The sequence below is a fragment of the Cebus imitator genome, unplaced genomic scaffold (assembly GCF_001604975.1).
Source record: "Cebus imitator isolate Cc_AM_T3 unplaced genomic scaffold, Cebus_imitator-1.0 Scaffold159, whole genome shotgun sequence".
NCBI classification, from domain to species: domain Eukaryota; kingdom Metazoa; phylum Chordata; class Mammalia; order Primates; family Cebidae; genus Cebus; species Cebus imitator.
The window spans coordinates 1,115,066-1,129,691 of NW_016107474.1; the positions used below are offsets into that span (position 1 = coordinate 1,115,066).

The window sequence follows — 14,626 nt, forward strand, 5'->3', positions numbered from 1 at the left end:
CAGCACTGTTTACAATAGCAAAGACCTGGAACCAACCCAAATGCCCATCGATGATAGACTGGACAGGAAAAATGTGGCACATATACACCATGGAATATTATGCAGCTATCAAAAATGATGAGTTTGTGTCCTTTGTAGGGACATGGATGAACCTGGAAACCACATTTTCTTAAGAAATCAAAAGCTCTGGCTAGTGCAGACTTGTATTTCAGACCTGCAGCAATTCCTTTGAGCTGAAAGGCAGCTGCCCCTTAGGCAGGAGGCACCAGCTCCAGGGCCACCATCCCCACCACTCTCAATTGTCTTGAGAGCACTTGACTCATGCGAAGCTACCTGTATGGGCACTGGGTGTGTGGGTGAGCTTCTCACTCCTGGCCCAGCTCCCACTCTGACCACACAGAGTCCCACCTTCGAGGCTAATGGGATTGGGCTCCTGTCAGAGGACCAACCAAAGGTTATTAGCATCTTCATCAAAACTCACATTAGCAAGCACTTTCTGGATCAAATGCACAGCCGGACCACCATATGAAAAATGTGGGAGGGATCCTTGTGCTGGTGAAGGAAAACTCCTGGATAACTGGGCAAATGGGAGATGGGCCCCCAAAAGGAGCAAGGGTTACAAGGCCAAATCTCCCAGACCTTGCCTTAGATCTGAGTCTGGTTCCCTCTTTTCTTCTCCCCAAAATCAGACTAGAAGCATCTCTTCTCTCTCTCAGTCTGCAGTTTCATCCTCCCAGCCTCAGAGTACAGGGGCAGGGATTTCTTAAACAGTCTTCACATCCAGAGCTGAGAGCCAATCTCCTTCTCCCACCTGGTTGGCCAGTAGAGTGTTTTGAAGATGAGCAAAAAAAAAAGTAAAGCTGAATGATGAGGAGTGGCTTCCAACTGGACATCCCATCAAATGAAAATAAAGCAGGACTGAAATGCAAATGCAGGCCAGTGGGAAAATGAGACATCATTTATGATTCATCATATGGGTAGCTTTTCAGGAACACATGCACTGCCGAACCTGGGCTTCCTCTGGATTCCTATCAGGTTAGTTGGTTATCGTTCATCAACTGTTCATTCGACAATTTGACTATTAATTGCTGTCTACCCGAAAATGTGGACAAAACCAGATGAAGGGGATGCTTGCATGTGTGCACTCCACAGAAGCGTCTAGGCTTGTCTAAGGGACAAAAGGAATTGTTCCCTGATGAGATTTTTGTTTTTGATATGGAGTTTCGCTCTTGTTGCCCAGATTGGCATGCAATGGTGCCATCTCGGCTCACAGCAACCTCCTCCTCCTGGATTCAAGCGATTCTCCTGCCCCAGCCTCCTGAGTAGCTTGGGATTACAGGCAACAGCCATCATGCCTGGCTAACTTTTTTTTTTTTTTTTTGTAGTTTTGTAGAGACAAGGTTTTACCATGTTGGCCAGGCTGGTCTTGAACTACTGACCTCAGGTGATCCACCCGCCTCAGCCTCCCAAAGTTCTGGGATTACAGATGTGAGCCACCATGCCCAGGCCCTGATGAGATTTTAAGTAACTCCTGCTTCTGTAGATCCTCAGAATGAGTCCTAGAAGTAGGATGACTTAAACACTAAGTGGTTGGGTCCCACAAGACTTTTTCCTCATCATCATTGCACTCAGCATAGGTCCTCACAGAACTGAGTGCTACATTGTGAGAGCCAAAAAAAGTTACAGTAAAACTTATATTTCTCTGTTACTTACCATCGCCCAGGAATTGGACTTTATATTGATTAATTTGTGTATTCTCAAAGCTGGCAATATTACTTCTAAGAAAAAGAACATTGGTGATTCAGAGAGGGGATTAAAACATTAGATGTATTCGATATTACAATGGTTTGTACCCTGCAAGGGTCCATAACACATAAATAGATATACAGTATATCTGTAGAATTAACATTTTGGGATGAGTAAGAGGGTGTCAAGCAGAAACAAATGTCTGAAAATGTTCTTGGGGAGAGATATTAATGGAAATGAGTAGAAACGGAAATGGACCAGAGCAGTAATCCACTCAATGCCTCCAACAACCCATGAGAGAGGGGCTGTTTTGTACATGAAAAGTTGATGCTGGGTGCAATGGCTCACACCTGTAATCCCAGCACTTTGGGAGGCCAAGGTGGGCAGATCCCTTGACTCTAGGAGTTCAAGACCAGCCTAGGCAACATGGCAAAACCCCGTCTCTACAAAAATTAGCCAGGCATAGTGGTGCGCTCCTATAGTCCCAGCTACTTGGGAGGCTGAGGTGGGAGGATCGCTTGACCCTGGGAGGTCAAGGCTGCCGTGAGCTGTGATCACACCACTGTGTTCCAACCTGGGTGACACAGGGAGACCCTGTCTCAACAACAAAAATTGAGGTTTAATTTCCCAGAGAAGCCCAGCTGGTGAGGCCAGGATTTAAAACTAGACAGTCCGGGTCCTTAGCTGGGCCACTGGCTTGGTTCTGCTTTGGTTTTGCACACCTAGGTCTCTCTCTTTGCTGTTGAGGATGGCTAGGGGAGAACTGGCTCATGTCCACCTGCTTGTTCAGGAACTAATTTCAGGTTGATGTGACTGGGGTGCTTGGTTGGGTGAATGGTTGTGGGCTGTGTCCCAGGTACTAAAGTCACAGTTGCAGCAGTTCTTACATCTGCAGTCTGCTGCTCGTGACCATGAGACGTGTCTACATCTGAAAGCAAAACTTGGCCTGCAAGGTGACCAACTTGTTCTGGTGTGCCCAGGACTGTCCTGGAATCCCCTCAGTCCTGGGAGAACTGTCTGGTTCTCATTTGGAACCAGGAGGCCCCAAAACCCTTCAAACTGAAGGATGTTCAGTGGAAATGTAGTTTCAGATGAGAATCATTCCAACTAGATACACCCTAAGATACTAGGATTTAAAATAGCAGCTTCTACATCTGTCTCACCTGACTAAGCAACCTAAGGTGCAGATGGTCTAAGCCTTGTCTTCTGATTCAGGGGCAAATGCACATGTAACGTGGTACAGTGCTGTATCCTTGACCACATTGTCCTTTGGAAGCACAACTGTTAGATCATTTCATCTCAGAAACCATCATTTGGGTGGAATTAGAACTCACTGCCTCCTCTCCTGAATTTGATGCTTGACAATAATGTACCATTTTGTCACATCAGAGAGGTTCACCTGGTGACATCTGCCATCTCTGCTCATGTTTGCTTTAACATCATATTTCTCCCTGGAAAGCACATAGTTGCCCTAACGGTGCTATCAGAAATCCAGTGCTGAATATAGATCTGAATGTCTGTGTCTCAAAATAAGATTCACTTATAGGAATAGCATTTTGTAAAAAAAAAAAAAAAAAAAAAAAAGTGAGCCTAACACTTTTTGATCAGGAAATGTTTAGGGATGGAGTCAAAGAAATGTGAAGAACAGAATAATTTTGTCACTGTGTTTTGGAGCATCGCCATCCTTGTAGCCAGCCGAAGACCCCCCGTCACTGTCAGATCTACACGTTCCTTTCTCAAGGGCTTGACTCTGCTTGAAGTCACAGGAAAGCAAAACTTCAAAGCTGGCTTTCAAGGTCAAGACACCAGGCGGCACTTGCTTTAATCAGAGAGCTGCAGTCAAGAGGAAGGAGCTACCTGGCCACGAGGAAGCAATGACGCTTGTTAATCAGCCTGTCAGGCTGGAGGCCATGTCCTTCAACAAAAGAAAGTGACGGCCAGACGTGAGGTTTTCAGCCAGCAACTGGGTTTTTTTTCCCCCTTTGGAGGGGCTGCTGCTAGTTCATCTGGTTCAGGGAGTGACAAGGTGATTATAATTTATTTTGACACTCAGGAGAATATTGTGACGGGGGAAAAGACAGAAATGTACTCTGTAGAAGTCCCAGTGTGTGTCTATCATATAATTATCCTTTCTCGACAAGCCCGGATGGGAAGCTGTCTGGGCTGCTGAAAACAAAGTGGCGGACATGGAGTCTCCAGTGTGTGGGGCTGCGGAAGAGGAGAGGCACAGGCATCACCTACAGGCAGTTGGAGCAGCTGTACCAATGCCCACCTGCTGCATGTCAGCCCTGGCATGGCATTGGTGTGTGACCCTGGAATCCCGTTCCAGTAAGGACCTCCAAGGCACATTGAACGGGGAGCTCAGAGGCAGTTGTGAAAAATCTCCAGGCAAGTTGTTCAGTTTTTCATTCTTCTTTGCAGACAAAGTGCTGGTGGCTCTGGTCAGTGTGGAATGAAGCAAGACTACAGTGAATGGCAAGAAGGCAATTCAACCCAAAGAACACTGATAGAAGACCTACTGTGTGTCAGATACAGGGCTTACAAAATGAACAAAACCATCTGTATCCTCCAAGAGCTCACAACTAGGACCTTGTGGTCCATCACAAAAAGATAGATGGTTTTGAAATGAAGAGGTTCTATCAACAGTGAAGTTTGGGGAGTGCCACAGATTCCACCCTCTCTTGGAGATTGACACTGTGAGCCTGCTTAATAAAGTGACTGATAATTCCTCCAGGGGAACCCTGCTTTGCAATGTTTCTCCCATATTTCCCAAATATGTTTCTCTACTGAACCTTTGGAACCAGAGTTCCTTGGAATCAATTGAGCAAATGCTGATTTAGGAGGTTTATCCAGGCTTTGCAAAACACAGAAGTGAGAGAAACATGATCCAGCCTCCAGGCGGGGCAGGGGGTGCTGGTGAGAGCCAAGCATTGAACTCAGCAGTTAGGTTGGGACTCAGTAAAGCCTGGTCTTAGAGGAAGACTAGAGGACCACATGGAGACGTAGTATAAACTACAGAATGTGTGTGTGCACATGTGTGTGTGTTGGAGGGGGTTGTTATATCCACAGTGGAACCACAGATCTGCATGCTAAGACCATGGGCAGGGTAGAAGGGAAAAGGGACAGGGTGAGAGGGTTCTCCAGCCAACCCTTGTCCCACATTCTTTGGACAACTTAATTCTAGGCTCTTGTATTTGAAGCCTATGCCTGCACTGCCATCATTGGCTCAGAACCCAGGACAGAATTTGATAATAAAAGGCATCCTTCTCTGAACCCTAATGTACCAGGCACTGTACCAAGTTCTTGAAATCGGTCATCCCATGAAATGCTCACAGCAACCAAGGAGGAATGTTGACAATGGGGAAACTGAGGCTCAGAGAGAGGTAAATAACCTGGCCATGGTCACGCAGCTTGTCAAGACTTCAACACAGACACGTCACCTCAGAGTCGTTTTCTTAATGCTGCAAACCTATTCACATGAGTTAGGCACAAAGCGGTTCCCACAGAGGTGGGATTTCCACCGAAGTAAATCCAGTGATGTGTTCATGTCTTAAGACAAAGATGAGGCTTAAGACTGAGTTCATTTGTTCCATAACAATCCATTAAAATAAAAAGCATTTTCTGTGTATGCTTAGGAGTATTTCTGGATAACTTTGTGTTATATCGTGTTATCAAATCTGTAAACAAAAAGATATCCTCAGTGAATTTCCTGGTGAAAACTGAAGATGCATCAACCTAAGAGGTCTTTTATTTTCTTCCTCTAATCATTTTAATGCATATGTCAGTTGCAAGCTATGATGACTTCATTTTTATACCCTTTCTGACTTCCATTAAAGGCGTATTAAATAGGACACAAATCCAATCAATGAAGCATTCATTAGACATTAACTAAATGTAAGGCACTGGGTCAAGTGTACTTAACTTGAGACTGGTGTGGAATTGATGGGGTTAAGGCCTCCTGCTATGTCTTTGGCCACAAGGATCTCCCTACAGCGTGTCCCTGGGTGAGATTGCCGGCCTGAAAATCTGCCTCTGATTTCTGATGGGGATATCCTCAAGTTTGCCTAGATCAGGAAGGTTAATATGTGTCACATTTCACATCAATTTCCATAGACTGTGAGTGGCTGCCTAGACCACTGTTTGATAACACAGATTCTGTAACACAGTCAGTGGGAGACAGAGCCGCGTTGTTCCTGCTGTCTTCCAGAGGCAAGGGGGCTGCGTGGGGCAAGAATGTTCTTTTCTGGTGCTGAACCTCGAAGCTTGCCCTAAGACAATTTCATATGGGGCAAAGAAACGAGGTGAATAGGAAGTGCACCTTGAGGCATCTGGCTGGATGTCACCATTGATGAAATTAACTGAGACTGCTTAACAAATCGATCCAACCTTGAGGGTGGCCAGCTCTTCCTTGTTTATCTGATCAATCAGGCTTAATGGCTGATAACCTGATTCCAGTTGTGAGGGGGGAATAACTGGCTTTGATGATTAGAGAAATATTGTCATGGAAGGGAAAGGATTATGGGTGGTGCTAAAACTAGATGACGTCTATCTTTCCTTTAGACATCAGTATTTTCTCTGTATGAATATTCCTGCTGAAAACTATATATGCTGCTTTGATCTCTTAAAGTTAGGTCACACTCTGTGAGTCCAGACAGGTTCAAAATCAGAAGATGGGGCTTTAAATTTGTAGAAGAATAAATTGGGATGAAAAAGTTACAGTTAGGCAGGTTGCCCTAAGTCAGATATAATAGCAATACAATTGCTATTGTCAATCATCAAAACCAGCAGGCATGTTTTTATTGGTACTTACAACTATGCTTTTTGTAAATTAATTTTTAGTTGCCAAAGCAATACGTTCGCCTTGTAAAAATAAACAAAACAGTATAGATGAGGCCAACATCTTTCCCAATGACCATGCCAAATCCCAATCCCTTCTCTTCTCTAGATTTAACTACCATCACCAGAGTAAAGATCTCTGTATAGACCTTGTTTTATGCACTTATAAATATAAATTGTACCTGTAAAACATATAAATTTTGGGAGGCAGAGGTGGGCAGATCACAAGGTCAAAGGATTGAGACCATCCTGGTCAACATGGTGAAACCCTGTTTCTGCTAAAAATAGAAAAATTAGCTGGATGTGGTTGTGTGCGCCTGTAGTCCCAGCTACTTGGGAGGCTGAGGCAGGAGAATTGCTTGAACCTGGGAGGCGGAGGTTGCAGTAAGCCGAGATCACGCCACTGTACTCTGGCTCGGGTGACAAAGCCAGAGTCTGTCTCAGAAAAAGAAAAAAAAATGAAAGCCACTCTCACAAAGTCACATCCACAGTGGAATGAAAGCCATCGAAAACAAACAGTATATCAACAGAGGGAAAAATAAAGCAGTCAATCTGCTGAACAGCAAAGAGTTTTTTTTCTTTATTTTGGGTCTTTTCATGAGATGGTGCAGGGAGGGAAAGGAGGAAAAAGCTGAAACACAGCAGAGCTTGGGAAATACTTTTCTTTTTTAATTTGGAAAGTGATTGGCACACTATTCCTTTGCTACTGCCCGGGTAGGGAAGGGGCTCTGGCCATTGCTGCCTGCATTGGTAACCATTCCCTGCCTTTCTGTCCTGCCCCGGCAGGGACCACGGTGATGCGGATGACAGCCTTTGATGCAGATGACCCTGCCACGGATAATGCCCTCCTTCGGTACAATATCCGTCAGCAGACGCCTGACAAGCCATCTCCTAACATGTTCTACATCGATCCTGAGAAAGGAGACATTGTCACCGTTGTGTCACCTGCGCTGCTGGACCGAGAGGTGAGCTGAAAAGAATACATTTCCTTTTCACGAGAACAGAACATGGCTTTCGTTCAAGGGAAGACGTGGGGCTCCAGTCAATGGCTGTTTATACTGTAAAGGCAGAAATGAGGTGTTCATACATGTTCCGGTGGGGAAAAATGAAGGGAAATGGGATACTATGTGCCCCGGGGAAAACGTGCTCTAAAAAGCTAAAGGACTTGGAACTGTTTATATTCACTCAACCTGATTCCTCTCTTTTCTCATCAACTACTTATTCTCTAGGCCCTGGTGATTCTAAACTTTGCCTCTAGCCCCTGCTTTAGTGCTTGAAGGGAGAGGGCAGGACAAGGGAAGGAGGAGATGGGAGGGGAGGTGGCTTCGCTGCTTCGTCCAGGATCACAGAGGCTGTCCTTGTTGCAGAGTCAAATGGCTGTGACTCCCTTCTCCAACCCTTGGCTGCAGGCATCCTGTGTTCCCCTAGAACCTCTCTCTTCCTCTGTCTCTGTTCTCTTCCCTTCAGACTCTCTCCACGGAATCTCCTCCATCTCCTGGGCCACTGGTCACAAACAGGTGACCCCCTAGACCAGTCAGTCTGCATGCCTGCTCTTTGGTTGTGCCCTCAGTGTTTTAAAGCTTTTAGAGTTATTTGCCATGTCAAAATATTTAGATTTCATATTTCTTTTTAAAAAATGCCTATTTCCAGTTTTTCTGGAAATCAGAAATCCTGGAGACTTTGGGCCCACTTCTCACACGTGCACCATCAGTGGCATGAGATGTGATGCTCCAGTGGATCCAGGGCCAGCTGTCCCCTCCAGATGGGACCTGTGCGTCCACCTCGTTTATGTTTCCACCTGCATGAGTCCCTCTGGCCCTATTCTTTCCTGAGTTTGAGGTCCACCCTGTAGCTTAACATAAGCTACCTTAAATAGAAGACTCTCGTAGCTCTCCAAACACAGCATTCTTAAACCAGCTCGTGGATTCTCATCCATCCTTCATTCTCCATCCACCCTAAATCTGCTCCCATTCTGGAATTCCCTGCTGCTGACATCATCCCACAGGCATGGCACCTTGGAGTTGCCCTTGACCTTCTGCAACACCGTTTGTTCCATGGTAACTATTGGGTTTCCCTCAGGGGCTCTGTGGATTTTCCCCTCAGTGTTTTTGATAAAATAAATCCATGGTTCAGAATGTCATTTCCTCTGCTTTCTCCTCTCTTAAATACGCTGTCATTTCTCAAGAGATTCTGGATTACATCAACCCCCTCTAAGAAGCTGTCCTCATCCACCTGATTCTTCCACGCTCTTGTTCTTCATCCCATCTCTGACCACCCTTGCCTGTAACCATCATATAGCAGTTGGCATGTGCTAATTAGGTTGTCTTTTGTCTCCAAAGAAGATTCTCTTTCTCGTGATCTAGACCTGAATTGTTTAGTACAGAAACCACTAGTCACATGCGGTTATTGCAGTTTTAAAGTATATCAATTGAAATCAAGATGTAAAAAGTAGGTTCTCAGTCACATGAACCGTGTTTCAAGGGCTCAGTGGTCACATGTGGTTGGTGGCTATTGTACGGGACAGTGAAGACCCAGAACACTTCCATCGCCCCAAGGTTCTACTGGGCAACAGTGGTGTAAGGCTGTAAATTTCTTGAGAACAGAGATTGTGATCATATGCATGTTTGTATTTCTACTGCCTTGCATGGTTGAAGCACTCCTAAAAATCCTAATTATCTGTTTGTTGGAAGCGGGGGGGAAGGCAAGACAGAGTTGGAAATAAAACTAAGATCTTACATAAGGGGTGAGAAACAGAAGCTAGAAATAGGAAATTATTGGAGGGGAGAGAGAGAGAAAGAAATTTACACTGAAACTCTGATTGTCCTTTGGAAAATGTAATTGTTTCTAGTTAAAGAATAGGAACGTAGAAAAAGTATTGAATCCATTTCCTTAATTTTATCTCCCATTCTCTTTCCAACCCCCTCTATTTTTATGACTGACATATTTTTTTTCTTTTGGAGGCCAGTGATGAATTCACAAGGCCCTCTATTCCCCACTCAGCATGCACACACACACGCACACACACACACGCACACACACACGCCAGCTTTTCTATAATCCTAATGCTCCCGAAGCTTCTTGCAAGATCCTTTCAAAGGAAGTGGATGAAGCATCGTGATTTCTCCATTTCAGCTCTCTTTGTTCGGAGAGAAAATATTTTATGTCTCTATTTAGAAACCAAAGTGATAATACAGTATATTATCCCATTTTTTAAAGTTTATTTTAGGGGCAAATATGTTTCCAGCTCATGATCTTTTCATGTGGGCTTTCATTAAGTCGTAATAAGTATGTAATTATGGGAGTTGAATTAAGCATTTCTAGTCACTGAACATAAACAGCCCCCCAAAAAGATTGACACAATTTAACTGAAATTAGAAAATCAATGAAAACGAATAAAGAGTGTCACTCTTGTATGAGGGTTTCCAGAGTTCAGTGCTGATCCAGGCAACATTGGTGCAATCCAAAGGAAAAAAGCATCCCTAAATTTAGGTAAGGCTTGGCTCTTTCCTAGTACTATGACAAGTGTCACTTCAGCATGTTTGTTGAGGTGGTGGAACGTGACTCCAAGCTCCTTGTCTTTGGGGGAAAGAATTTGCGCTTCACATGTCCAGAGAAGTTTCCCAGAGTTTGCAACGTTTTCCTCTCACTGAGACCCAGTACTTTTTTAGGTTTCACATAGATACGATAGTTTCTTCAGCAGGTTTGTGGGATTTTATTATTACTATTATTTCTGAAGACCTTCTGAGAAGGCATCCTGTCTTAGGTGTGGTTTTAAAGTCTACTTCTGGGCCAGCTGGGCAGAACATTTATTACAGAGTTATGTAGCTTTCATTTGAGAAGGTTTCCTATTTGGGACCTTATGGACTTTGAGATGATTCAAGTTGATTTTAAGATTTGTGACCTTGCCTCCCGTCTTCACTCACAGTATCTCAAATTGCATGCTGGAGCAATGAATATAGTGAGTGCCGGCAGCTATGTCACAAACTGCTTCAAGAGCAGATGCCGCAGAAACTACACACACACACACACACACACACACACACACACACACACACACACACCCCTCTGCTCACTAGCACCTCTGGCTCCCACCTGAACAAGGGACAAAGCAAATATGTGTGTCCTGGTTTGTTGGGAGTGGATGCTCTGGAAGCCCATTGGTTGGCAAGAGCTCAGTTGACACAATAACAATTTTTCATCTTTATTTTCCATTTAGTGCATTTCCTTTCATAAGTGCATCTACCAAGGAGGACCCCAGCAGGAAGTGTTTAACCAAGGGAGAGACAGATGACACAAGATGGGTGGGGAGGTGGCAGGCACTGGGACTTTTCTTTGAACCTGCCTACCTATTCATCTTCCCTGCCTTTTATGTATTCACTTTGTAACAAGGTGTGTAACTAAGGATAGTCACATGGGGCAGTGGAGAAATGACCCTTACTATGTTGTTACTTTGGTTGTCATCCTTTCTTCTTCCCACCTTCCTCCCCTCCCAGGATATCTCACCTGGAGCCAACTGAGGCAGGTGCCCGCATCTGATCTGCTCCTGTCCTGCTCCAAGGTCAGCAGCCACAGTTCTTGAGAGAGTCCATGACTGCCTGCCTGCACTTACCATGTTAAATGCTCATACATGCAGTTTAAGGGATATTTGGTTTTCCCATGGCATAATCCCAGTACCTAGCACATGAGAAATGCTCAAAGAAGTGTTTGTTGAGAGTTGAAGGGCAGGAAGGGTGTGAGGAAGAGACTGTGATTCGCACTGGCTTGAGAGCAGGTGAAGTGACCATTTCTTCCCCTTCTGTATCTTAAGCTCAGTATTAATAGGTGACAAGTTTCCCCAAGACATTTGCATTTTCCATTACAAGTTCATCTAGTTGCTTGTTCGGAAACCCTGCCAGAACATACGCTTCCTGAAGAAAGGGACCTTGGATTTCTGTTCTGTCTCTCTATTCCCATGACCAGATAAGTAATAGGCACTGGGTAACGATCTGTCAGTGGGGTGGATGGGTGATGACCTGTATTCCTTAGGTTTGTATTATCTCAAAACGGTCTGCAGGATCTACATTCTAGCATGGATATATAAACAGAGGAAGTTACTTTATTTCAGTTGAAAGCTTAGTCTTACCCTTGTGCAATCATCCAGTAATCTAATTTATTCACTTTATGTTTACCTTCTGCAGGAACTGCTTTAAGAAATAGTGCCTTGGTCTGCTGGGTGAATAGGATGGACAGGAGGATCTGTGCCTCTTGCTTAAGTGTTTGGGGAAATGTTTGCAGAAAATAAGAGCCATATATTCTAGTAAATGAAATTGGGTTCATTTGGGGCACTGTTTTATTATTTTCTATAGCCATACTTAGCCCCTCACTTCTGGCATCTCTGTCTCTGTGTTTAAACTGTTTGGCTGCACTACAAAATAAAATCAGATAAAGGTCTCTAGCATTTGATAAATGGTTTATTTAGTTGATCATCTTGGCCACTAAACTGAAATTCACCCACTGAAATCTGTCAACTTTCTGAACACAGCCACAATTTGCAACTACTGGGAGTAGCTAATGGTCAGGATTTTTTTTCTTCTTTAATGGAAACAGTTTCCAAAAGAGACCCTTAAAAAGCAATCTTAACATTTGCATTGAGAGAGTATCATTAGTCTTTTTAAAGAGTTTGAGCTGAGCACTTTTCTATCTTTGTTTGAATTTGTCTTTACCTTATTATCTATTATCTCCCAGATAATCTAGGGAAAGTGGTAGCCTGCCTGTGAAAATGTACATGCAATAAAAGATATTAGGGCTGTGAAAGTAATTCGTTTTCTATTTTCAGCTGGAAAAGCATTTTCTGAAACTATAATGCCCAAATTTTTAGGCCAAATGTAAAAACAGAAAGAATTTCTTTCTTTCTTTCCTTCCATGTTAAGTGTTACATAAGGACTTAGTCTTAGATTTATGTGCATTTATTTGCTATGAGATATTCAGAAGTCCATGACCATGTCAGAGAAGAAAACTGAAGAATGTTAGGAAGAACACCCTATACTAACTCGTCAGTGAATTTGGACGTGTAGCTGCAAGTCAACAGAGAACTATGTGTTTGGTCAAAATGATCCACATTAAAATATTGTCACGTAGGGTGCATCTCCAGAAACATACTAAAGAAATCTGTGAAAATGATGATATCAAATTGAGCTGCCAGAAAAAAACAAAGGTAATAAAGGTTACCATTTCCTCTAATGCCTTCAATGAAAGATAGAGGTAGTAGTCATACTCTTTGGAAAATAAATGTTTCTAGGCCTTTCTGATTTAATGCTAATACTTTTCTCATTATCATCATGTTTAAAACATTGGCAGTAATTACACACAGTTCAATCATGCTGTCAGGAATATTATCTTTCTTTGTTTTGGTGGGTGGGACCAGAATTATTCAGATAGTAGCATCCTCACCATTTCTTCGAGCTATTTACTCATAAATATTTCTGTTGGGGTAATTTTCTCCATTTTTTTTTATCACTTGCTGCTGTGAAAATTGAGAAGGAAAAAAGTAGATGTAAATAAATTGCCTTATTATTTTAAAAATAATGCATTATCCTTGCAAATGAAACATAGCTAACACCCTATGCTAATCACACTTGCTCAGTTGTTTCAGCAAATAAAGTAGAATAGGACATTCAGAAGGCAGAATGCCAAGTCCTGGCATCTGAAATTTAGTTCCATGAATGCAAGCCTCCTGCTGATGGCAATGGGGATTGGTGGGGGGTTAGAGATGGTGAAGGACAGGGTCTTTATCTTGTGGCCTCATTTGTTCATCCATTCTGGGTAAACCCTACAAGACCTCGATGAGTCTCAGGACTCCACTAATGGTAACCCTAACCACTTCCCCCTACCCTCTAAGTATGACCCGTCAATCCATGTAAGCGAAGACCATGACTAGTCTCTTCGTATGACCTCAGTTTAGTTGAAACCTGCCTTAAGAGAAACGGGCCAAGGGCAGTGCCTACCTGTAGTTTTTTGTTGTTGTTGTTTTTGTTGTTGTTGTTGTTGTGTCAGCTATGAGACCTCTCTAAACCTCGATTTCTTCATCTGCCACAATGAGAATAATCACAGTCCCAATCTCACCGGCTTACCGAAAATATCAAATAAGATGTGCCAAGTGCTAGCATGATAATTATCTTACGTTTAAGCGCTCTATAAACTTTAGTTGGTATTAGATGTTTTCATGATTGGCAGTGAGATTGGAGAAGCAGAAAGAAGTTGGAGATTCTCCTACAGGAAGTACATTTATGCTTTGCCCGCATGGCAGAGACTATGGCAGGTTCTTTAAATTCAATGAAACACCGAGGTAATCCAGCCCACAAAATTCAGGGATCAAAGCTAGTAAATAAGTATTGAGCACCTACAAATGTCTGCTGAATTCGTGGTATGGTGCTGGATATCAGGATGCAAAGATTGAGCTGCCTGTGATGGAGGCAAAGCAGGTAGGTCAACAGCACACACATGCAAAGATACACTCTTCAAACCAAACCTTGATGGATGAGTGGAAACCTGAAGTGCGGAAGCAGAAGGAAGGGCATCGTGGGAAAGGAACGGCATGGACAAAGGCAAGGTATCTTCACGCGCTACTTACAGACTCCAGAGTTGAGGCTATGGTATAGAGAGATACCAGAAAAGGGCAGGGAGCTGAAACAATATTGCAAAGGGCTTCTGATGTCGTTCAAAGGATTATAGCTATATCCTACTGTAAACGGGAGCCACCATTATTTAAACATTAAACACAGCTCTGTTAAACACAGCGTTTACAGACCTGTGACTTGGAGAGGAAACTAGTTAAGCTAAAGGAGAGATCATCAGTGGCAAAGTTCAGGCATTTTTGGAGACAGGTAGAGATGCTTGGTGACTGATAAGTGGATTCTCAGAAATTTCTAGCCCGATGGAGAGAGGACATGAGGAGTTATTACTTGAATCTAAATTCTGAGCTTGTTGAGTAGGTTAATAAACATCAGTCCATAGGTATTTTCTTTCCTCTGTTCTTTTGCTTCTTAAAGTATCAGACAATCAGTAG

General features: G+C 43.4%; 1 protein-coding gene across 2 annotated transcripts in view; it reads left to right on the forward strand.

Annotated features, from left to right (window-relative positions):
• CDH13 (cadherin 13) overlaps positions 1-14,626 on the forward strand; it is a 1,196,315-nt gene that overhangs the window by 883,742 nt on the left and 297,947 nt on the right. For both annotated transcript variants that reach the window (XM_017543720.2, XM_017543721.2), the window contains exon 7: positions 7,369-7,547. In XM_017543720.2, coding sequence (XP_017399209.1) covers positions 7,369-7,547 — 179 coding nt within the window. The remainder of the gene's footprint in view (positions 1-7,368; positions 7,548-14,626) is intronic.